Genomic DNA, 24,687 nt, shown 5'->3' with positions numbered 1-24,687 from the left:
AGTTCTGAAAGTGGGCGACTACGCCATACAAAGTACGAAGGATGCACGACATGTTTTGTTTCCCAGATGGCGTCCTCGCCCGAAGGAGGACAACTATTAATTGTCCGTGATCTCAAAGAGCCACCAGCAACTTAATATTCCTCAATTAAAAGCGTTATGTTGTGATGCACAGCTTAACTCTGGCCGAGGCTCGCTTTACCGATAATTCAGGTATTATTTTCAGATCGCTCCGAGGTTGAGTATCACCGATTTCATCATAGGTTAGATGCATTCTAGCAGGAATGCAACCACAGCCCGATTTCATGGCTATAGTCATGTGAGTAACTAGCCATGAAAAAAAAAGAGGAAAAGAGAAAACCAGGCAAGCAAAAAAGAGGAAAAGACAATTTTCCTAAACTTTTTTACACAGTAAGTTAAGGAAAAAAAGAGGAAAATCAAAACCCCAAAAGAGGAAATCAGCTGAAAAGAAGAAGTCTCACATGCCTGCATGGCTCATTAAACACTTCACAAAACCACAAACAACACACAAACAAACCAAGAAGCAGACAAACAAACAAACAAACATAGCGTACATTTCATACCTGTGATATCAATTGCTGTCTGAACGATACCCTACTGCTGTTTGCTGTCTTTACTTGCTCCAATGCATTGTATAGGTTGTTTCTCTCTTCATCAAACAGCTTCCGCTTTTTCTACAAAACACACCATAAGATCTTTTCATCAGCAACTTTCTTACTACATGTACTATTATTATTAGAATTATTATTTATTCAAAAATATTTCCAGATGGGCTAGGAGAAACAAAAGCAAAGTAATTACTATGGTCCGCAGACCTGCCTCCCAACATCTGGTTGTAAAACATTACAAGTAATAAAACGAATAATAAAATAAATATATGTACAAAACTTCACAGAGGCAAAGAAGGCGATTGCCTCCATACCCCTGGTCATTGCCTTGGTGCCCTTGAAATAATCCATTAGAAATTGCCTCACAGGGTGCCCTTTACCATGGAGAACACAACTTGGCGCCATTGCCCTTTCAGAAACGAAGCATACAGGTCTGGATCCAAATGTGTGCCTTTAAATCCAGCTGTTGCAACTTCGCTTTAAAAAAAATTGTTTTCAATGGGATCGCGGAAAGAAAAAAAATGCTGCCACTCTGTCCAATCCTGATTCCTCAAATCGATAGTCCAAAGTATACGCTACAACTGACAACACAAAATTGAGACGACCCGACCACCGAGGGCCCCCCTTCCCCTTCACTTCCAATCAAGCCTCGTACATTGAATCGAAACCCGCACCGTCCTCACACCCCCGCCGTCTCCCGGACGTGTAGAGTGATTTTAAGGGATGATTATGCTTGCGCTAATGGTTTATTCCAGCCAGCCAGAACGACGGGGGAAATTATCGCTTACAGACCTTGAGGAAACCCCAAGCTGATTTTAAAAAGCGTGGAGAGAGAGGTTCAAGCATTCTCCGATCGCAATTTGCGAGTATCTGATTCTATTTTTTCTTCCCCTCTGTCTGTTTTTATTTTTAGTTACTCTGATTAATACTAGCCGTGTTTTGTTTTTTTGTTCGATGTAATTTTTTACCCGGAGAGTCTGTTGCTGTATGAGTGACAGACTGTTGTTCGAGGGATTGTTTGATTGCTTGAGTGATTGCATGACAGACGATCACCAGTGAAAAACAAATTTGTCAGAAAGAAAGTATGCTCTGGGGCAGAAGCGCTGCTTAAAGATAGTGGACACTATCGGTAATTGTCAAAGACCAGTCTCCTCACTTGGTTTATCTCAACATATGCATCAAATAACAAACCTGTGAAAATTTGAGCTCAATCGGTCATCGAAGTTGCGAAATAATAATGAAAGAAAAAACGCCCTTGTCACACGAAGATGTGTGCGTTTAGATGGTTGATTTCGAGACCTCAAGTTCTAAATCCGAGGTCGTGGAAAATTACTTCTTTCTCGAAAACTGTGTCACTTCAACAATGTTTTATACCACCAACCTCCCCCATTACTCGTCACCAAGTAAGGTTTTATGCTGATAATTATTATAAACTGGAAAAGAAAAAAGGTGGACCGGTGAAAACAGAAAAAGTGACTATCGCTGGATTTGAACCAACAATACCGAGTTTAACGTTGGTTAAAATCCTGCTCTCGTTACTTTTTGTCTGTTTGACCCCCAAATCATTTTATATAAATATTCACCATGACCCAGTCTGAGTTTCCCTTGTGGTTTATTGCTTGATTATTATGTGTTATATAACAATTCTGTAACAACACCCCTTTAAAGGCAGTGGACAATATTGGTAAGTACTCAAAATAATTATTAGCATGAAACCTTTCTTGGTGACGAATAATAGGGAGAGGTGGATGGTATAAAACATTGTGAGAAACGGCACCCTCTGAAGTGCCATAGTTTTCGAGAAAGAAGTAATTTTCCACAAATTTGATTTTAAGACCTCAGATTTAGACTTTGAGGTCTCGAAATCAACCATCTAAACGCACACACCTTCGTGTGACAAGGGTGTTTTTTTCTTTCATTCATACCTCGCAAGTTCGATGACCGATTGAGCTTAAATTTTCACAGGTTCATTATTTTATGCATATGTTGAGATACACCAACTGTGGAGGCTAGTCTTTGACAATTACCAATAGTGTCCACGGCCTTTAAGAATTACATAATTGCTTCACTCCACCAAGGGTTATCAAAGATGGACCCCAAGGGGAAGAAACAATATCGAAAAAAAATGAATAAATTTTCTCGAGGTGTAAAAATCCTTGGGGAGGCGGCGCTTTCTCATAGTTGTTTATTACTAGTAATCATTGTATTATAACATAGACAGATGGTGTCACAACACCCTTCCGGTTATAAAAGAAACTCTCTCAAGATTGCAGTATTAAATTTCTTGGTATTGGAAGGCAGGGTCTTACATCCATGTAATCATTGGGGTGGGTACATAGCTCGTAGTAGCGCTAGAGGAAATTTGTTCGATCAATATTAAGGCACTGGACACTAGTGGTAACTGCTTAAAATAATTGTTGTATTCCGATGTGTGTTAGCACTGTATACTCAGTGCTATCCCGAGTCCTGTAAAAAAAAATATCACAGGCATGTTACTCAGGTGGGATTCGAACCAACGACCCTTGCAATTCAAGAGCAGCGAATGCTATGTTTTGGCAGCGGGTACCGCAACGATATAATACATGTAGATGTTAAATTTGCATCGGAGATAAAGAATGTTCTTATTTCTTTTTAATTATTATTATACACGGTGTAAATGAAAAAAAAAAAATAATTGTTTGAATAAGTGAGTGGTTCTGAAAAACCAGCAACCTTTCCTTTTTCTGTTCCAGGGTGCTTCAAAAGAAACAGTACTGAGACAGAATGACTTTAAATTTCAAAATAAAACATTCATTTTTAATTTACTCAAAGTCGTTCTGATCAGGCGATAAGGTGTGTGACTTGGCTTAAAAATTAAGAAAACTGGCCGTTGAATGTTTTCGCTTTAAACACTTTTTTCAAGACAGATGTACATGGAACATTTAGTTGGGTGTCTAACACATAACAAGAAACGAGCTGTCAAAACAACACCAAAAATAACAATACCGAACCAGATGCCCCCTTTGGCAACAAAAGCGCAGATGCATATCACCCTCAGGCGAAAACTTGTGATTGGTTTCAAAGAAAAATAAACAAAACTGAAATGAACCAGTTCTTAGAGAGAGACATGAGAGGGGAGAGGCAACAAACCCGCGTACACACCACTCATGCTTCCAAGTGTAACGCAGTACTATTTCCCAACGCTTAAAGACACTGTACACTATTGGTAATTGTCAAAGACCAGTCTTCTCACTTGGTGTATCTCAACATATGCATAAAATAACAAACCTGGGAAAATTTGAGCTCAATGTGTCGTCAAAGTTGCATGATAATAATATAAAGGAAAAAACACTCTTGTCACAGGAAGTTGGTGCTTTCAGATGCTTGATTTCGAGACCTCAAAATCTAATTCTGGGGTCTCAAAATCAAATTTGTGGAAAATTACTTCTTTCTTGAAAACTATGTCACTTCAGAGGGAGCCGTTTCTCACAATGTTTTATACTATCATCCTCTCCCCATTACTCGTTACCAAGAAAGATTTTATGCTAACAATTACTTGTTATTATTTTGAGTAATTACCAATAGTATCCAGTGCCTTTAAGCACGGCAAGAACATGCATACCCGTTTTCCTGGACGTTGTTTTCGCAATCGATGGGTGTATCGATCTGTTCAAGAGGAACGAAGTGCTCAAGTTATCTTATCATCCACGCTTCAAGGGGTAAATTCGCTAGGCTAGGGTATTGATCATCCTAACCGAGAGATTCCCACCTGTCCCTTTTGAAGAAACTACCGCTGAATTTAAAAGGTTGAGAACCGGTTTTTCCTACGTCCTTCTCTTTAATCCATTACAATTTGTTTGAACTCTTGCCCTTTTATTCCAACTCTTAAAAATGGAAAACAGTACAGCGTATGGCGAAGCTCTGTGAAATGCAAACCTTTTAAAGCCATTATACCTTTTCGGAACAGAATTATTTTTTAAAGTCCACAGATTTACAAATAACTTACAGGGTTTACAGAAGGTTATGGTAAAAGACTTCTCTTGAAATATTATTCCATGAAATGCTTTACTTTTTGAAAAACATTAAAACAATTATCAATTCTCGACAATGAGATTTACGAATTATAGTAAACACATGTCATGACACGGCGAAACGTGCAGAAACAAAGGTGGGTTTTCCAATTATTTTCTCCCGAGTCCGATGAGTGATTGAGCCTAAATTTTCACAGGTTTGTTATTTTATAAGTTGTGATACACAAAGTGTGGGTCTTTGGACAATACTGTTTACCGAAAGTGTCCAATGGCTTTAAGAGATTGGGGTATCGGTTGACTTGTTTTTTTTTAGGAAGTCAAACTACAAAAAAGTAGCTACACTGTACAGCCCAATACTATTATCAAGGTAGAAAGTATTCTATGATGCCTCTTTAAAAATCGCTTTGTGAGGTCTCAAAATCAAATTCGTTGAAAATTACTTCTTTCTCGGAAACTACGTCACTTCAGAGGGAGCCGTTTCTCACACTGTTTTATACTATCAACCTCTCCCCATCACTTGTTACCAAGTAAGTTTTTATGCTAACAATTATTCTGAGTAATTACCAATAGTGTCCAGTGCCTTTAAACACATACTAACATTTTCTCTAATCCACCAGCCGTTTCAGTAAACTCTTTTTAACCTACTTTACTCAAGGTCTTTTCCCCAATTGAATTATATCTCATTTTACTTCTGTAAGTCACTAGTCATCATATACACGTAAACACATACTGTTATTGTTACTTGTTGTAGGCGTTATTTTGTTAATTTGTCTTCTGTAAAGCAGTTGTGTTGTTTTTATCCTTGACAAGCCCCACTTTTTGGAACGTGCTTCCACATTTGTTATTCGGTATGTTTCATTTTTTTTCTCTTTAAAAGATGTTATGTTGAATTAAACATTTCTTTCAATTTGAATTAAACTGTAGCCTGCAGAGATCATGGTCTTTTTTACACAGCCTTCCCATTTTTGACCCATTTGCCTTTTTATTTAACGCCACTTAATTTTGTTTCTATTCAAGGTACCCCACTTCTGTCTAAGATATGTCATTCCACTAGGCTGGCAATCAGTACACGCTGTCAACCACGTTAAACACTTACAGACACAACATCAGTTTAAAAAAGCCTTAAGCAAAGATGTCCACATCGTGCGAAGCAAGCCCCTGAATAGATTGCAAACTCATTCATTATCGGACAAGATGTGAATGAAACCACAAGAGCACCTCTTACTTAAAGGGACATGTTCCTAGAAGTGGTAGGATGAGACTGCCGGCTGCTCGCACCAACCGTCATCTTCCCTCTTTTGTCCCCATGGGTATTACGTTTTTTAACGCTTTGTATAAAAGATCACAATTTTTGCATATTTTTAACATAAATTATTCTATATATTTTTATATTGTTGTATAGACTATGGCCTGTCGGCGTATATATGTTTTTTATTCTTAAATCCTTGTGCGTGTATCTTGTGCTATTTTTGTATCCCTGTTGTTTCATTTTTACATTTGGTGTGTTTTTAAAAAACTTGTGTGAGCAGTGCAATTTCTTCTTTTGAAGATCAATAAAGTTTTCTTATGTCTTATGTCTTATGTTACCTTTGATCGAGCAAGTTAGTCTATGAAAAGCGTTTGTAACCGTCAGTTATAACATGCATTGGTTAGAAAAAAAGTTGGTTGTAAAAGTAGAATAGAATGATCCACACAATTATGCCTCAAATTTGCTTGGTTTTCCTTTACTTTGCGAACTTACTTTGCGGCCATTTTATGGAACCTCAAATTTGACTCCACAATAATATAGTGCCGTGTTAGTTCACGATGTATAAGGAAAACTATGCAACTTCAAGGCATAATGTTAGATCATTATTTTGTACTTGTAAAACCTCTTTCTAACCAATGCCTTTTAAAACAAACGGTTTCAAATGCAGTAATAAACCAACTCGTCCGATCCAAGGAACTGTGTCCCTTTAACCGCGATCAAGGCACTCAGCACGTCTTTGAAAACCTAATTTCTTTCTGAATCTCTTCGAGCAACACGCAAGCAGCGGGACCCAATTTTCAAGTTGGGTATAACGGATCATCCTTCGTGTTGGCAAGTCCGAGAGCACCTGTTTGTCAGTTTGTTAAGTTGATTAATGGCCGGCCGACTTGCGCAGAGCACAAAGGGTTCCCATCAGACAGCAACAATCTGAACAGGTATTTCTAGCAATCAGCCACCAGGCCGTTAAAGGTAGAGTCTTATTTTGGTAAGTACTCAACAAATTAATGATTATAAAACTTTGTTGAGAAACACTGCAGTCTCGCAGTTGTTGAAAAAAAAGCATACTCTTTTTTTAAATACATTTTTTTCTTCTTGAAATTGTGTGAACATACCAAACATACCAGGCATGCCAGGCCTGAAACTTCACAGAGGAAATGAAGACGATTGCCTCCATGCCCCGTGATCATTGCCTTGGTGCCCTTGATACGCTCCAGTAACAAATTTACAATTTCCACATAGGCTGCGCTTTACCAAGGAGAAATAACTTGCTGCATATGGGTATAACGGATCATCCTTTGTGTTGGCAAGTCCGAGAGCACCTGTTTGTCAGTTTGTTAAGTTGATTAACAGCCGGCCGACTTGTGCATAGCCAAGTAAGAATACCCGTTCTTACCAAAGGTGTACAGTGCCTTTAAGACGGAGGTAAGGGTGTTGTTAAAAATGTCGACTACGCTTACTAAAAGACACACTGTAGATGAGCGGATATGGGGGTAGGTTCACCCACACAGACTCTGCCATGATAAACCACAAGCCTCAATTCATATCTCTTTAAAACTCAGATCAGTCTGAGAATCATTCGTAACCCTACAGCCCGTTGTGTAGCGCTGACCTTTTATTGAAAATCTAATCAATTTTCACTTATAACGCACACCTATCTTTATTTAGGGGAAAAGGTCAACAAATTGTATTTTAAGAACTGTTGTGTTTTTGCGAAAGGGATCTAACGATAAGCCAGTCATTGAACTACAATATTTTGATTAATTCTGCCAAAAACAGCTGAGGTCAACGGCAGACCTTACTAGCGTGTCATGGTTGAGTGGTTAAGAGCATCAAATTCAAGTTCTGGTGGTTAAGCCATTAGAGTGTGGGTTCAAATCCCGGTTGTACCATTGAGCAAGTTACTTTACTTTATTTGCTTCTCTTCACACAGGGGTATAAATGGGTACCGCAGCGAGGGTAGAGGTTGATATTGTGTATGAAAAGGCCTCTGTGGCGCTAAGGTTGCCCAGGTTGTACTCCCTAGGGAGCTGAGAGAGGTTTAAGAAATTTCATTGGCCCATTGATCAGCCGTCGAATTCACCAAACTCATCCTAACTTGGGATTAATCTTAGGACTTGGGACGAGTTAAGTTCCCTAGCTGAAGACGTGGGACGCATTGAACCCATTCTTAAGTTAGGATGGGTTACTCGTCCTAACTCGAGATAGGAATAATCCTAGCGTTTCCTGAAATCGGTCGCAGAGCATTGAGATGGTTATTGTCTTATTATTATTATTGGCTGACTATGCCATTAGGGTGTGGTTTCGAATCACAGCCATGGTGTCCTTGAGCAAGACACTTCACTCTAATTGCTCCTCTTCACCCTTGAATAAATGGGTACCTGTGAGGGCAGAGGTGTGGTTCATGTGATTGATTTAGCTCGGTTCACAAGGCAGCTCAGGCTTTTTTAGGCCCCAGGGAGCTGAGATGGTTTAGGGAATGAAATTAATGGCCCGGTCACAGAGTAATAATGTTCGTTCATGCGTCATCAGTGTCAAAATTTTGTTACTTGCTAGCGACTGAACTTACAGACTGCATTTCTTCTTTTTAAGTGTCGCCTCGAGTAGGCCTTTATCCTCCAGGTCTTTATTGAGCGGGTCTTTCTATTGACCAGGTCAAGATTTATATTGACTGGCTGTCTCCAGGCATAAGCACTTCAAATGGCCGTAGCCCTTTGGCAAGGTCCAGTATAACAGCCAGCCAGGTTCTATCAAAAGTGTACTTGTGGTATCGATAGGAAATCCAAATCCCAAGTTATACAAATAGTGATGCAAGTTTGTCAACCGGGCAATGCGTCTAGTACAACACGAGCAGGCACAGCGAACTTGACATAGCAGTGTAAACCAGGTCAATTTATAGGTCGATCCAATATCTAGGTTTAGCGGACTTTTACACAGTCGCCCCGCTATCTACACCTCAAACTTTTTCACAACTTGTTGTTATATTTCCCACAGACAAACAAGTCGTTATTACATATTCTCACGGACAAACATCGACACCTGGAAACAACTCCCCTCTCCCTCTCTGCTTTCCGTTAGTTTTCTTTGAGGCTATACACGTCAAGTGCCACTCAATAAACAAAAAACTCTCTCCGCAAAATTTGATGAAACTGAAGAACTCCCAATTCAATTGTCAGCTAGCGATCCGTGTAAAATCGCCATCATGTGAATAAGAAGAAGAGGAAGAAACGAACCTCGGAGGAGTTTGGAGTTTGTGTTTCAGTGGGCGTCAGAGCTGAAGTATCGGCTTCCAATCTGATTGCAAGATATTGCCGGACTCCCCGGGTGCAAAACTCTGGAACAGGAGTAACACCGCTCCCAAATCCGGTTTATTCAAAGAGCCATATATTATTGCTGTAATCATCTGAAAGAGCTAACAATTAGTGGTGAGGGGAAATCCCCCGAGGATGGGATAGCCAGCTTGCCTATGCTGTGTACGTGCTTCCTCCTGCGCTCGCAGCGTTTCTCGTTCACAGTAAATTTGAGCAACACATGTACAGGTGTGAATCTAAACGTGCGACCAAATACAGATATATATCCGGCGGGACATAAAAATCACATTTTAAAGGCACTGGACACCTTTGTTAGCCTAATTGTCACAGACCAGTATTCTCACTTGGTGTATCCCAACATAAAAACAACAAATCAGTGAAAATCTTGACTTAATTGGTTATCGAAATTGCAAGAGAATAATGAAAGAAAGAAAAAAAAACACGCTATATGCCAATTAAAGGCTTCAGAAATGAAGTCTTCAAATTATTTGAGTGAGAAATTACCTCTTCCTTGATAATTACGTTTCTTCAGAAACTTCATTATTAAAAACGTAATGTTGAGATGCACCAAGTGAGAAGACTGGCCAATAGTGTCCAGTGTCTTAGTCTCAAGCACCAGCCATTCAAACTTGAGTAAGTTGGGCTGGTAACCCGTTTCTGTTTTAAAACAATACCATTCTGTGCTAAGCAAATTTGTTTGTGCTTACAGGCTTTATGAAATTGGGGCCCGTTTTATTTGGTCATTTTAGTTTGCTTCACTCATACACCCAGTTTGTGTGACTTTATTTTTACAAATAATAATAAAACAGTTTATTGCTCTGAGTGGTTTGAAACAACACAAAAAATGCCCTTCATAAATCACCCAGATTTCTTCTACATGTAAGCAGGCTATTTTTAAACTTTCTGTAAATAACTAAGATGATGTTATATTTATGGCCGAGTTAAAGTAAAAGCCTCGAGCATGGCGGTTTGTTTGATATCGCACCCCCACTTTGACATTCAGGTCTCAAATTTGAGGTAAAAATTCATAAGTCACAGGACTCAGTAGCTTCAAAAAACTCTCTTTCGCAGATTTTATGGTTCTTTTAACTATGTTTATTCGTTTATTATGATGTTTTCTTCTAGGAAAGTGTGTTTTGTTGTCACAAAACCATTTTCCAGGGGGTCGTGACATGCGTCTAGTTCTGGTGGCACACTGAGTGAAAAAAAAAAGTCAAAAAAAAAGAAAAAAAAGATCAAGAACAAATATGGTTTCAAATTTATACGCTGCATTTGAAATATTAATCCAAATCCATGCTTTGAATGTTCTTGACCTTCTGGTGAGATCAATTGCAATGACACAAACAGCTTTATAAATTTATGAATTTTTCAGAATCTACTCCAACTCTAACACTTCCCACTGCCTCCTACTTGAGTTACTCACCAAACGATCGCCCCAAGATCGGTCACAAATTGTAGCGGTGTGGGTGGGGGGGGGAGGGGACGGGACATTTTCACTTGTTTGTAAAGGGCACATCCATTGAAAGCTAAAAATAACGCCTTCTTAAAAAAAGCGCTCAGTTGCGTCACTGATCACTTGGCATTTTTGTTTTCCTTAAAGCATCTCAGCTTCCTTGTCACATTATGTAAAAGTTCAAAGTCTGTATTATCTGCATTGCTACAATGTATTGTTCGTTTAAAGCGCTGTGGTCTAAATGAAATGGCGCTACATAATAACCTATTGTATTGTAAAGTCTGCTTAGCCAAGAAATGTGTGCCTGGACTGACCAGGGCCTGGTTTCATAAACCTGCTAAGCAGAAAATACTGCTTGTAGAGTTACTTTACCAAGTATTTGGGGGAGTCAGGTTTCTTACCGTGCCGTTCATCTCTGTGGTCCCTGGTCATGCTGGTTTGAATTAATCCTACATCTGATCAGAGCCTTGAATACATGGAGAGCGTTTTCAGCCCGATTGCATTTTTGGCTTTCCCTTATTTGGGTTGTCCCTGACATCAAAAACTGAACATTATCTCCAATTTGTGTTGATGGAACTTTTAAAATTAGTCAAACATTTAACCACTCAATCAATAAATAAACTCATCGGTTAACAAATAAACAAGCACATAAAGAAACCAATCAATCAATCATTCAATTAATCAATCGATCCACATTATTTTCTCTTGAAGTTCAGTCAATATCTAAACAAATGAATTCAAATCAAACAATCAAGCAAAAAATGAATGAATTTATGATTTCGCCAGCAAATTTTCATAGCGAAACATTTAGACTGCACTTTTTCTGAATGCTTTTAGTAGCAAATGATTTTTAAGCAGCAACTGACAGAGTTTGTGTAGGGAAATTGTTCATTGCTGAATCATCAATCAAACAATCAATCATCAATAATACTAATATTAACTAGATTTTATGAAGTCCGTTTTACAGTATTACTATCAATGTGCTTCTAGTACAGTTCCCTGGTCCTTAGGCCAACAACATTCTGTAATCTTGCTCAGCCTGGAGCTCTGAAGGCCTGCAATGGTATACATGGTAGAGGCTGATATTCAATATCAACGTCTACCGTTGCAGGTACCTGTTCAGAGCCAAAGTATACCTTTCATTTTTTAGAGTATACACATGTATGTAGGCGTACAGTACAATCAAACTTATGTGAATATTTCATTTCAAAAGATGGTTGGGTTTTTGCCTAAAATCCAGAGTGGTCCATTTAAGAAAAAATCACTAATAGGAAACACACAATCTGAGAAACATCACTGGCAGTATCATCTCTCATATTCAAATTTGGGTCATCTTTTTCCAATAACCATGTTACTTCCAAGTGCATTATTTCTCAATAATGCTTTATACTCTCCAAAGCTTAGTAGTATTTTCTAACCAGGCAAGTTTTTATTGCCATTTTAATTTCAAGAGTGATTCCCAAACGTGTACCTTCCCTTTAAAGACACTGGACACTATTGGTAATTGTCAAGGACCAGTCTTCTCACTTGGTGTATCTTAACATACGCATAATGCACAATGCACGTTGAAAATTACTTCTTTCTTGAAAACTATGTCACTTCATAATGCATGACGTCATAATTCTAACCCAAAATGAAGCTATGGGCGCACATCTCCCATCAGTGGCTGCGCCCATCGCCTCGTTTTGGATTAGCATTGTGACGTACCTCATGCATAAATATTAAGAGAGGCGTATAAGGAGCCGTTTCTCACAATGTTTCCCCGTTAACCTCTCCCCATTACTTGTCACCAAGTAAGGTTTTATGCTGATAATTGTTTTGAGTATGGCCAACAGTATTCACTGCCTTTAATATTATGAAGAAGAAAAAATTACAGAAAAGTATTTTAAAGGAGAGGGGTTCTTCACAAAAGAACAGGTGGAATCCCTCAGCCTTTACGTGACATCGAAAAAAGAAAAAAAAACCTTGATTAGGGCAAGCATCTCCGATATCTCCGGTGTTTTGGATTCTGATTGCTCCCGACTGAATGGGAAACTTCCTATAGCAGTCAATGCACGCTTCCCCCTTTCTGATCCAGTTACATCAAAACATTTATGCCATTTCGGGAGCATTGATGAAAGCTTGTAACTTTCTCGACCCCCCATCAAAATACCTATTGAATTTTAAATCAAAGTTTTTGGGTCAAGTCAGCGAAAAAATCTGACATGGCATCTTTAATTGATAATATATAAATAAGGTAGAGATAAACTGCTACATTAGTGGTTTTCAAATCAGTGGTTTTCAAACTTTTGTTTATACGTAGAATGGACACACAAAAAAAGTGTACCCTTGATTGCGAATATGTACTGGGTGTGATATATGTAGAATTTGATCTTCCCCTGAGCCTAAGTAAGCAATGAAAGACCCAAGAAAAGATGCATTTGCAACACAATATGTAGGTAAACTAGTCATATCGTACAGCAAAAACAAGTCAACCCCTGCATAGAGGTGAACGTCCTGCGACTATATTTCCCTTCATCTTCTCCCCTCCACCTCCCCCCTTACCCCCTGGTGTATTACAAATCAATTGGCAACCACTAATTATGTGTTCGCCAAACCAGTCCAACCTTAAAGACGATATAAAAATAATGAATACATAAAAACTGGCATAACTGACAGTCTATCTCTGTCTCCAATAGATATACAGTGGCCAGGGCCCCACGGTGAATACGCTAACGGGCTACTTGTATTCTCACGGCGTGGCTTTTAGACTAAATGGAGAATATAACAACCACTCTCCAGAATTAATGTATCCTTGGCAAAGGGGAGAGTGTGAGCTCTCGATACTAATTTAACAATGGACAATGTGTATTCTTAGCACCCGACTTGCAGGTGGGGAATAAAATAAACTTTGAAAAGTAATGGTGCACTGTTTAAAGCCATTGGACACTTTCGGTAAACAGTATTGTCCAAGGCCCACACTTCGTGTATCACAACTTATATAGAAAATAACAAACCAGTGAAAATTTAGGCTCAATCGGTCATCGGAGTCGGGAGAAAATAACGACAATGCGACTGAAATGCCTTTATTGCATTTCATTCTTGATGGACATTTTCCGCTAAAAGTACGACCCAAGGGATTGGTGTGTTTTCCTTTGTCCAAGCCAGACACCCCAAGGTCATGTCCCCTGACTCCATCTCAACGCGCTCTACTCCCTTGGTACTGGATGAAATGATATGATAAGGGGGTCCATACTCAACGAAGCTGTTTGCTCAATGTTGATCCAACGAGGCTTGGGAATGAATGATTTCAAAACGTCGTTCTGTCATGTTTGCTTAATTAACGTAAAGTCGTTGGTTAGCGTAAGAGGACGCCAAGTACAGTGCGACATTGCAACGTCAAACCAAATATACTGAGTGGCTGATCTGACTTTGGTGAAACATTACAGCGACTGTCAGCTTCTTTACATGTACGTCAGTATTGTGAAGTTTTGAAACACTAAAGCAATTATTAAAAACGAAATATCAGTCCTCCAGAGGAATCATTCAAACTGAGAATTTAAAGGGAAATACACCTGTGGCACTCAAATAAATTACCATGGTGCCCTGTGCTTTTGCTCTTGTGCCCTTTGCAAAACTCCATTACAAATACGAAAACAAACACCTCATTAAATGTGCCCCTTACTGGAAGAAAATAGCTGTGCCCCTTCAGGAAAAAAATTGGGTGGGCGGTAGCGGGCGGGCCTACCCAGAACTAATATCAGCCCAGCTTATCTGAGCGAAATACACTTTGCTACACCAGCAAAGATTTCCCCCAGATTGCACTTCAGCAATGATGGCCCCGTTTCTGAACATGGATAATTTTGTTGAACCCCTCGCCCTTGGCGGACTAAATTGGATTTAGAGCCCACCACTAGAGCTGGCTTACATACATTGTAGCTACAGCACTGGCATGACTGGAGAGCAACTGCTCCTCATGAACAAGTAAAACAATGAATCTCACAATCCCTATTATAAAGCTAAGAGACACGCCATGAACTTAGCTCAAGGCTTGGCATGGTTTCCAGGCATGATATTGGACCCTCGGAACAAAAAGTAAGGAAGTGGTATAGAGGGTTAGTACCGACCTACAAACACACAAAACAGGCTTTAGAAGACTGTTCAGGCTATTTTATCATAATTTTTTTTCAATATTTTCCAAGGGCAAATAAAAGAAAATCAGAAATCAGACCAAAGTAGAAAGAATATCATGCCTGGGTTTCTTAGGAAAAAAAATCACGTCACGATGCCTTCCATAACCTCGTTTATAATTCAAAGCCTCTCAATCAACCATGATTCAATCACTGCTGTCTCGAATGAGCAACATCAACGCCATCTCATAACAGTGACAACAAGCAACCTTGCAGATCACACATGCACAATGAAAATTGTTTTCCAGCCTCGATCAAGTTGATATTAATAGATTTTTCCTCGCAGCCGAGCCTCCTTCACGACTCTATCACTCTGCAACTACGAGAGGTAGGGACGAGTGAGGTGTTTTGATTACAAAGTCAAGGTGATAAGAACGGTGTTGTTTCTACCCGGGGTCGACAGAGTAAACACTGATAGGACACTCCCCTCGGTTTCAAAGTGAAGATTTTCTCGCGGCGTCGACGTGTAATCCGAGCTGCACAATGGGAGCAAGCATACGCCAAGCGTGATGTTTACAATGGACTAGTCGTAGGGGCGATATGCTCGGCATGGAAATTCAGCTGCTCGTTCGAACATGAGGTGTGAGGCTTTTTCCTTCTCAGTTTGAATGGAATCTTTGCCAGTAATCTGATTTTACTAAGCAAGGTTTTTTTTTTAAGCTGCAAAGCAAATTTTGTGCTTATATAAAGCAGCTCTATGAAATTGGGCCCGGCTAAGACTCGCCAGACATGAATATTCATGAGATGCTAATTAGGATGACTTACCTCTGTGTCCTCTGTTAGTCTTTGATGGGCTACATTCTCACGCTGTATCCCGTTGAGATTGGCTAGTAGCACCTGAAAGGTGTTATAGACACAAAGGTCAAATGCTGCGCGAATACTCATTAAGAAATTTGCATATTTATATGCCCTTAAAGGAGTTAAAAGTGTGAATACCTGAGGTTGTTGTTCAGGCCTGGCATTCAAACGGCCCTGGACATTGAAAATTGTGTAAGTTCACGCATGGGATGAATATCCAGATCGAATATCAAATACAAAATTGTCTTTCCCCCTTGCCCATTTTTATTGTTGTGACGGAAACATGAAGAAGCAAAAATTCCATAGGCATGGGTATCATCCACTAAAGAGCCAGGTTGGTAGAACAGAGTGCACTCGGTCACCTTTCTATTTCTTTACGAAGCAATTACAGTTAACTACCTTTCTCAAGGTTGAAAATAGTATCAAAGGCGTCCAGTGCCCCTAGACACTGGACACTATTGGTAACTGTCAAAGACTAGTCTTCTCACTTTGTGTCTCCTCACTTAGTGTATCTCAACATATGCACAAAATAATAAACATGTGAAAATTAGAAATCAATTGGTCGTCGAAGTTGCGAGATAGTAATGGAAGATAAAACACCTTTGTCACATGGAGTTGTGTGCTTTCCGATGCTTGATTTTAGGACCTCAAAATCTAATTCTGAGATCTCGAAATCAAATTCAAATATTTTAGTGGAAAATTACTTCCTTCTCAAATACTACATTACTTCAGAGGGAGCCGTTTCTCACAATGTTTTATACTATCAACAGCTCTCCATTGCTTGTTACCAAGTTAGCTTTTATGCTAACAATTATTTTGAGTAATTACCAATAGTGTCCACTGCCTTTAATAAATGTTTATATCATGATCAAGGCACATCCACTAATTCAGAAATGGCCAATGGACAAAGTTTATTAAAGTTATACCTTATTCTCTTCCAAAAGGTCAACCAACTCAATTTCTTTAGCACCTGGGAAAAGTAGAACAAAAAAGGAATTTCAACTAGATTGATGTAAGTACAGGAGATAACAATAATATTTGCAAACAGTGAGATTTTCTACACGAATCAGAGACACACGGATGGGACGTAAAGCCGTTGTTGTGTATCTCACGTAAAAGAACCCAGTGAACAAAAAAGAGAAGGGGTTCATCCCGACGTTCCTGGTTTGATTGGCAGCATATTGCGCCACAGCACCTTGTAAACCATTACATGGTGCTAAGGATTAGGTCTAATAATTCCAAGCGTAGTCCCACATTACCTTGCAGGAAAAGCAACTATTATATTATTTTTTTTTATCATGTCTACCATATTGACAAAAACACTCTATGCCGAGTTGTCCTACCAAGATGTTAAATTTGCATCGGAGATGAAGAATAATATTAATTTTGGTTTTTACCCTCACACCGATGTGTGTTAGCACTGTATACTCAGAACTTTCCCTAATCCTGTTGAAAACAATTTCACAGCCATATTACGTGCGGGATTCGAAACCTCAACCCATTTCTTACCTAGCTGCGCTCGTAGTGTCTTGACTGTGTGACTGAGTTGGGTTTGTTGCGTCATGTGATGAATCTTTTCCTCTTGGATGCGCGCCCCTTCCTGCCGCAGTTCCGAACAATCACTTGCTAGAATCTGAACCTGGAGAGATTAACATAAATCAATTTTGTTTTTATTAATGAAAAATAATAATAATATTAAAGACATTTTTCAAATCTACTTTAAAAACATACCTCTTTAAATAATTTATTTCTAATTTCTTTTGTAAAGTTCTTTCCTTCTCACGTTTAAGGCTCTTTATCAACTCGCCCCAATCTACATCCGGGACATGCTACATCTTCGTAATGTCAGGTCTGGTCTACGGTCATCGGCTCTCACACTCCACGAACCCATATCCCGCCTCGCTAGCTATGGAGACAGAGCATTCTCCAGCATTGCACCTCGTCTTTGGAACTCACTGCCGCTTGACCTCAGAACACAAAGTAATCCCTCACTCTTCAAAGGGCAGCTCAAAAACACACCTCTTCAAATAAATCTCTTAAATCCTGGACTCTTGACTTTGGGAACCAGCGCCCTTGAATGGCATTTTTCTTCGTCAGTCTTGTGCTCTATAAATGCTGTATAGGCCTATTATTTAGAAAGTCTGTGTGGGGCACTATTATTATTGTTACAGAATGTACTTATTTAGGGTTGAACAAATAAAACTTGACTAGAGTGGGACTTGAACAATTGACCTCTGAATTAAAGTACCGGTGCCCTACCAACTGAGCTATCTACGTAGCCCTTAAGTTGAAATCTCACTATTTTATCAGTACATGTATCTTTGTTCAGGGGTGCCAGTCAGAACCCATACAACCATTAGCTCCCGAGTAGCCAGGGATCACACCCAAGTTTACGATACAACCCAAGAAGCGACAGCCAGGGGATCACCTTAATTGTTATTAATTCAATTGTTCAAGAAAGAGACTACTCAACACATTTTGATGATAGAGTGGGGGAATGTCATTCACCCATAGCAGACTACAGCGGCATCAAACGGCTTGTAGCATAATGCCCACAGCGACCGCAAACGGCTGCAATATTTGACCTAGTTCTGATCAGCAAAAGTATAGGTAATGTTCTGAGTTGACATTTTGCCAAGTTAGCATAGAATCTACATTTGTACACTAACCGAACCCAATTTGTTTTGGATTATTTTTCTGTATAAAGTTTTGGAAAAAACAAAACAGTGTAAGCCTTGTCTTGGCACATGGTGATCGTATACACAAGTTGATGGTACAGTTATAAATCTAAAATGTTATTTGTTTTTTTTCTGTTTTTTTTTTCCTTTAGACATGTTAGATAAAAACATGGTCCAAATTTCACAGAGCTGCTCTAAGGCACAAAAGGTAGCTTAAAGCCTAACAAAAGTATGCTTACCAGGGTAAGGTTACCCACCAAAATACCTTGTCGCATGTACAATTTGTGACTGGTATCCTTCTCAGTTCTGCTTAGCAGCAATTGTTAAGTAATATTACAGGCTTGGGCCTTGGTTCTTGACGAAAAAAAAAAAAAAAAAAAAAAAAGTGGACAAATCCCCCAGAATCTTTGTATGTACACTGCTCCCATTTCATCTATACACGTTTAGCTCTTTTGACAAAATGTTTGACTAGGTCAAACACCACCAAATCCAATACCTCTTGTCTCTCACTTTGCACGACTCCTTCCATCTGTTGTACCCTCTCCAGTAGCGTCGCATGGGAGTCTTCAAGGCTTGAGCGGAGACTAGTCTCTCTGGTGATTTCCTCTCTTAACTACGGACCAATTAAGATTGTGAGACAATTATCCATCGGCAACGATCCTTGAAACCCAAACCACTTCGGGATGTATTTTTTTATTATTGTTTATTATTATTGGTACTATTATTTTTTATTCTGGGACATGTATGCCTCATTAGTGAGCTTAATCGCTGTAGCTCGTATGCCTGAGAAAACCTGTAGACATAGCTTGCTATGTGAACCAGAAACACTGGGGTTTACCATGTTTACCCTTCAACGGTAAGTGTTATGTGTACTTTAACATGTACTTGTACATGTACCATCCTAGGAGTAGGCGGCTCCTTGCTCAACGTGACATGATACGAGTCCCAGCCCTCACCTTGAAGTGGCCATCTGGGCTTGTGATGTTAGGGGATATCTTACTTAAAGGCACTGAACACTATTGGTAATTACTCAAAATAACTGTAAGCAAAAAAACTTACTTGGTAACGAGCATTGGAGAGCTGTTGATAGTATAAAACATTGTGAGAATTGGCTCCCTCTGAAGTAACGTACATGTAGTTTTGAGAAAGAAGTTGTTTCTTATTAAAATATTTGACTTGAATTTGAGACCATAGCTGAGGTGTTGAATTCAAGTACCTGAAAGCACACATCTTGTGCGACAAGGGTGTTTTTTTTCCCATTATTCTCCCGCAACTTTGACGACCAATGGAGTTCAAATTTTCACAGGTTTGTAATTTTATGCATTACTGTTTGTTGAGATGCACCAAGTGAGAAGACTGGCCTTTGACAATTACCAAAGGTGTCGACTGCCTTTGATACAAATAATAATAGAAACATCAAAGTCTATCTGTGGTTTTTCTCAAATGAAAGCGACCTTTCCCAATCTATAATTACCTTAGCGCTTCGGGTGCCAAATTCAAGGCCATTCCCTCAACAACCCAGTCTTATTGGAGATAAAAAAGAGTCTTAATCCACAAAGCTGCTTAGCGGGTTTCTAAGCTGCTGCTAAAACATAGCAGGGTACCACTCACAAACCAAGTGCACTACAACACAACTTGGCTGGTAAACCTGTTTCTGTGGAGCACTGATTATCAAGCTAAGCAAATTCTTGTGTTAAGCAGAACCATGAATTGCCACAGTCATCACTAATTAAAAAGGAGCCCAGTTGTGAGAGGCAACGCAGCTACTCCAATTATTTCCCAATTATTATCAAACCCACCGAAAGCGTTAGCGGCTGCAGAAGAAAGAATAATGAAATCCGTTCAAATTTTCCTGATTAAAAACTAAACCCTTTCTTGTTCATCACTCAACGGATATTTTGACTTAATATCACATTCCAGTTAATTTCGGCGACTTGACAGAACCTCGATAATAGCTCTAGAAAGTCAATCTACAGGGGCTTAGAAATCTAACACAAGCTGGAGTAAGAACGTGATATGTTCGGAGATTAACTGATCAATGGACAACAGATGGTTTTAATTGGCTCAGACATGTTGGAACAAAGCCTCGTTACTCAAGGTATAATTAGCTAAAGACACTGCATATAACGGCTCTAGAATCCACACCCGGAAACTGTAGCCTCTGAAGGGTGTATGCTGCAAATGGGATCATTCTTAGAATTCGGCCAGTTGGCGTTTGCTTTGTGAGGATTAGAAGACCTTGGCTTTAAAAATAACAACGCCATCTGTGTACGTATTAAAAGGGAATCAAAAGATTGGGACAGGGTCATGAAAGCTCGTTTTAAAGCACCAGGGTCGTGGTCGTTAATTTTTACTTGTTTTTTTTCTCGAGACATTTCACAGTGAGGTAATATTCATCATCAATAGGCCTACTCAATTAAAAAAAACAAAAAAACTGCCAGGTTTGCTTTTATAACCCACAATAATAGGCCTCGAATCCCTCGATGTACATACATGTAATGTCGATGAAGAAGCTCCTGAATTTATTTTTTTGATATTGATATCAATTCCCAAGGACTACAATTATTCAAGTCTTCTTTAAGACTAAGTACTAGATTAGTATTCTTAGTAGTCTTCGGGGGAAAACACATTACTACTGGAAAGCTCCCTGATGTAAACATTTATAATCATTACGAGTAATTTGTCCTTCAGCTATTTTTACCTTATGGTCGAAGGGTGAAATATTAACATTTGAAGACCTTTTCTGAAAATCTTCTTTTGGGGGAGTCACGGAATTAACATTTTACTGTATTTTTAGTTTCTTCTCATACATGCACATTTACAAATGTATAAGCGTGCGTATCAATCAAGCCGATGTGCAAAGTCAAACCATGTCAAAGACCAGTGTTCTCACTCTGTGTATCCCATCATAACCATAAAATAACAAGCCTGTGAAAATTTGAGATCAATTGGTCATCGAAGTTACGAGAAAATGATGAAAGAAAAAACACCCTTGTAACACGAAGTTGTGTGCTTTCAGAAAGGAATAAAAGACTTCTAGCTATCTTTTAGTGAAAAATAACCTCTCTCTCAAAAACTACGTTCCTTCAGAGGAAGTCGTTCCCCTAACGTCCGTCGATATATCGAAAATACTCAAAAACTCGATATTTTTTTGACATCGAAATCGCCGATGTCACTTTTATAATCATATCGTAATATCGGATTTTCGATATATCGAAAATAATTTCGATGTTTTGAAAATTTCGATGTTCCTAAATGATATCGGCAATACCAAAAGAGTGTCCGATTATTTAAAAGAAATCTGTGTTTGAGTATTAGAAAAGCCGTCGTCGTTATGTAGTTTCATCATTTTGAGTTGCCCTATTAAATAAAATACGTTTTACAACCAAGTATGTCTGCTTGTTCTTTGTGTTTTCGCCATCAGCCGCCGGCCCGCCGCAGAAGTTCACGACCCCGCGGCGAGCGCTCGGTAAAACCTCAAAAGAAACCGCCGCTGCTGCCCCATCGGCTGTTTAAGATCCAACTTCCCATTGCGCATGTGATAAAAATCAATGCGTCTTCACCCCGCAAAAACTTCCCCGAATCAACAAGACAAAACAAAACAAGGAAGAAAACAATCTTACGTTATACAGTAAAATAATCTTTCTAACAATCCAAGGTTTCGTAATGGCGTCATTTTGGTCAAATAAAGCCTACACGTTGTGTTGTTTTCGGTAAACAAGCTAACATTTCCGAGGAACTTTATGCTTCGCAGCACAAACCACACTGTCGGCGGCTATTGCGTGTGTACCAGCGAAGACTATGCTTTTGTACGGTTTAAGCGTGCACACCAGCGTGTATGGTTATTGCAATTCGGGGGGAAAACCCGTTTGCCCAAGCATGCATAGACACGTGCAGTCTTTGGTCAAGGCGGTAACGCGTGATGCACTGCGTTATTTCGACAATAGAGGGCGTTCTAGCATTCAATGTTTCTTGCCTTTGTTATAGAATGCAAAGTAAAAAGACTACGAGCCTTTATTGGAGACTATGTGACTGCATGCTGCGTGCGTTGTATATTGTGATCGCGGAGTGGAAAGTCTGTGTTTTGCGGGACTTTCTAGTGATTTTTTTTCGATGATTATCTCAACCATTTTCAACCGTAAAGGTAGTCCGGGCGCCCGTCGGACAACTTGATTGACACTTCTACGTCAATGCATCGGCAACTGACACCTTAATGTCGGCGAGTCACGCAACTCACAAAGGCTCTGTGTCATTTTGAGACGGCCAACCATGGCCAATCACGAATCGAGAATTGTGGTGAGCGTTAACCAAATGGCCAAGCCAGCGGTAGCGGCGACCATACTTTGTTGTAAAACCAGAAATAATCGGGGCGGGACTACGCAATTTGAAATTGTTTGAACTACAAACAAGTTCGGGGGATCAGACAAAAACAGGTTGAAATGTAACCCTATTAAACTGTGTCAGTCTACGGTATATATATTTCTACCTCCATGAGTATACCAAGTGCTGTTTTTAGGCTTCCATCTTGCGCGCGGGAAACACTCGATATATCGAGTATACTCGATATTAAATTTTCGATATATCGGTAATGGGAAAAAACCGACATCGACGGACGTTACGTTCCCCACAATGTGTTATACATGTACTATGTATCAACAGCTCTCAAATGCTTGTTACCAAGTCAGTTTTTAAGTTAATATTTGTTTTGAGCATCATAGAAGCCCTACTGTATCTATTCTCTCAATTTAACTTCAGATCAAATGAAACAAACATCAAGATCAATCCAACTATTTTCTTCTACCAAAGTAGTCACGGCAGCCTTCACTGCAATGGTTGCCTCCAAGCTGCCTGTAAAAGTTGCCTCCTGTAGTCTTGTGACAAGGCCCTTTGAACCCACTCTTTGAAACAAACTAGTCATAAATAAGTGGTACATACCTCCATTATTCTCTTGTTTAGCTTCTGCTTACTCGACAGCAGTTCTTCATACGCCATGGCCAACTCTGACTGAAGTAAAAAGATACAAAATACATGAACAGTGTACTTCTTATCTTCCGAAACTAGCAAAGTTACCCTTTTGTATACTGTTATGGGGGAATCTGCACTTTTCTTCAAACTCTCCACAGTTATAACAAATTCTATGAAAAAAAAAAAAATCCTGATCATCAGTGTTGATTAATTAATTTCATATGATGCCAGGGGGTTGTTTGGATCTCTTTTGCTTATTACAAAAGTACAGGGTCCAATTTTATAAAGCTGTTTAAAGCAGAATTTACTGCTTGACAAGTTTCTTTGCTAAGCAAAAATTGAGTCAGGCACCAGCCACAACAATGCAAACTTGTATGTAACTTGGGCTGGTAATGATGTGTATCTGCTAAGCAATACTAATCTGTGCTAACACGCTAAGTGAGTTTTTGTGCAAGTACATGTAGGAATGGGCCCTGTACACTGTACTTTATCACACAATTACGGGCCCAACTTCATAAAGCCTGTAAGCAAAAAGATTTGCTAAGCAATATTTGAGTGTGTAATAATGTCATTTCATTTGACTACTAAACCTTGTTGTGATGGCTACAAAAATCAGAAGAATACATAAATTCATGGTTAAAATCTTGGCTACTAAAACTTCCTGTGGGAAAGTAATATGCAGTTTACTAGCTCTCAATGATGAATATAAAGTGATGTCGATAACAAGATCCACAAAGAGTTACTGAATATTTATCTGTAGTTCATTTGGTGTCTTTGTAACCAAAAAGTGTATGATTGTGGTTAGTGCATTCTGCGTAGTGTAAATTAAGAGAGGATTTAGCCCTTCCGTAAAAATTAATTTACTTACAGAGCCATCAAATTGGGTCCAGAACAATAACGCAGGAGGGGGATAACCTCTAACTCTCGAGGCATAACGAAATTTGAGACCCAGATAATAGCTATTTGATATTCAATTTAAAAAAAAGCCCTATTTTAAATTTGGACCATTCCTGCAAACACAGATTTAAATGCACCACTGTAGGCCTATAGATATGCCATGCACGCACAGTAGAGCTTAATGAAATGGTTTTTTTTCTTCATATCTTTACTAACATGTAAAACAAGATCTCCCAGCAGACTTCTTCAAAAGATAGGTAAGAAACAAACACTGAACTGTTCATGTCAGACCTGCCGTCAATTTCACAAAACTCTTCCCAACTTTTAAAAGACTAATCTTAGGACTTAGGACGAGTCCCAACACTGCACTGTAGCATGCAGACCTTAAGATTAATCTTAAGTTTGGACGAGTTACTCAAGATAAGACGAGTCCTACATTGTATCTCTTTGGGAAGTCAACCCCTGATACTTAACAGAGGCAACAAAGGCGATTGCTTACATGTACATGCCCCCTGGTTATTGCCTTGGTGCCCT

At 39.2% G+C, this 24,687-nt stretch overlaps 1 protein-coding gene across 5 annotated transcripts in view; it reads right to left on the bottom strand.

The window, feature by feature from the left end:
- LOC139950285 (coiled-coil domain-containing protein 150-like) overlaps nt 1–24,687 on the bottom strand; it is a 111,827-nt gene that overhangs the window by 25,945 nt on the left and 61,195 nt on the right. For all 5 annotated transcript variants that reach the window (XM_071948904.1, XM_071948905.1, XM_071948908.1 and 2 more), the window contains 6 exons: nt 23,227–23,295; nt 18,788–18,904; nt 17,123–17,252; nt 16,540–16,583; nt 15,581–15,652; nt 582–692 (listed from right to left, as the gene is read on the bottom strand). In XM_071948904.1, coding sequence (XP_071805005.1) covers nt 582–692; nt 15,581–15,652; nt 16,540–16,583; nt 17,123–17,252; nt 18,788–18,904; nt 23,227–23,295 — 543 coding nt within the window. The remainder of the gene's footprint in view (nt 1–581; nt 693–15,580; nt 15,653–16,539; nt 16,584–17,122; nt 17,253–18,787; nt 18,905–23,226; nt 23,296–24,687) is intronic.

This window comes from Asterias amurensis, chromosome 18, assembly GCF_032118995.1.
Source record: "Asterias amurensis chromosome 18, ASM3211899v1".
In the NCBI taxonomy this organism is placed as follows: Eukaryota; Metazoa; Echinodermata; class Asteroidea; order Forcipulatida; family Asteriidae; genus Asterias; species Asterias amurensis.
This window is presented reverse-complemented; position numbering and strand designations above follow the sequence as displayed.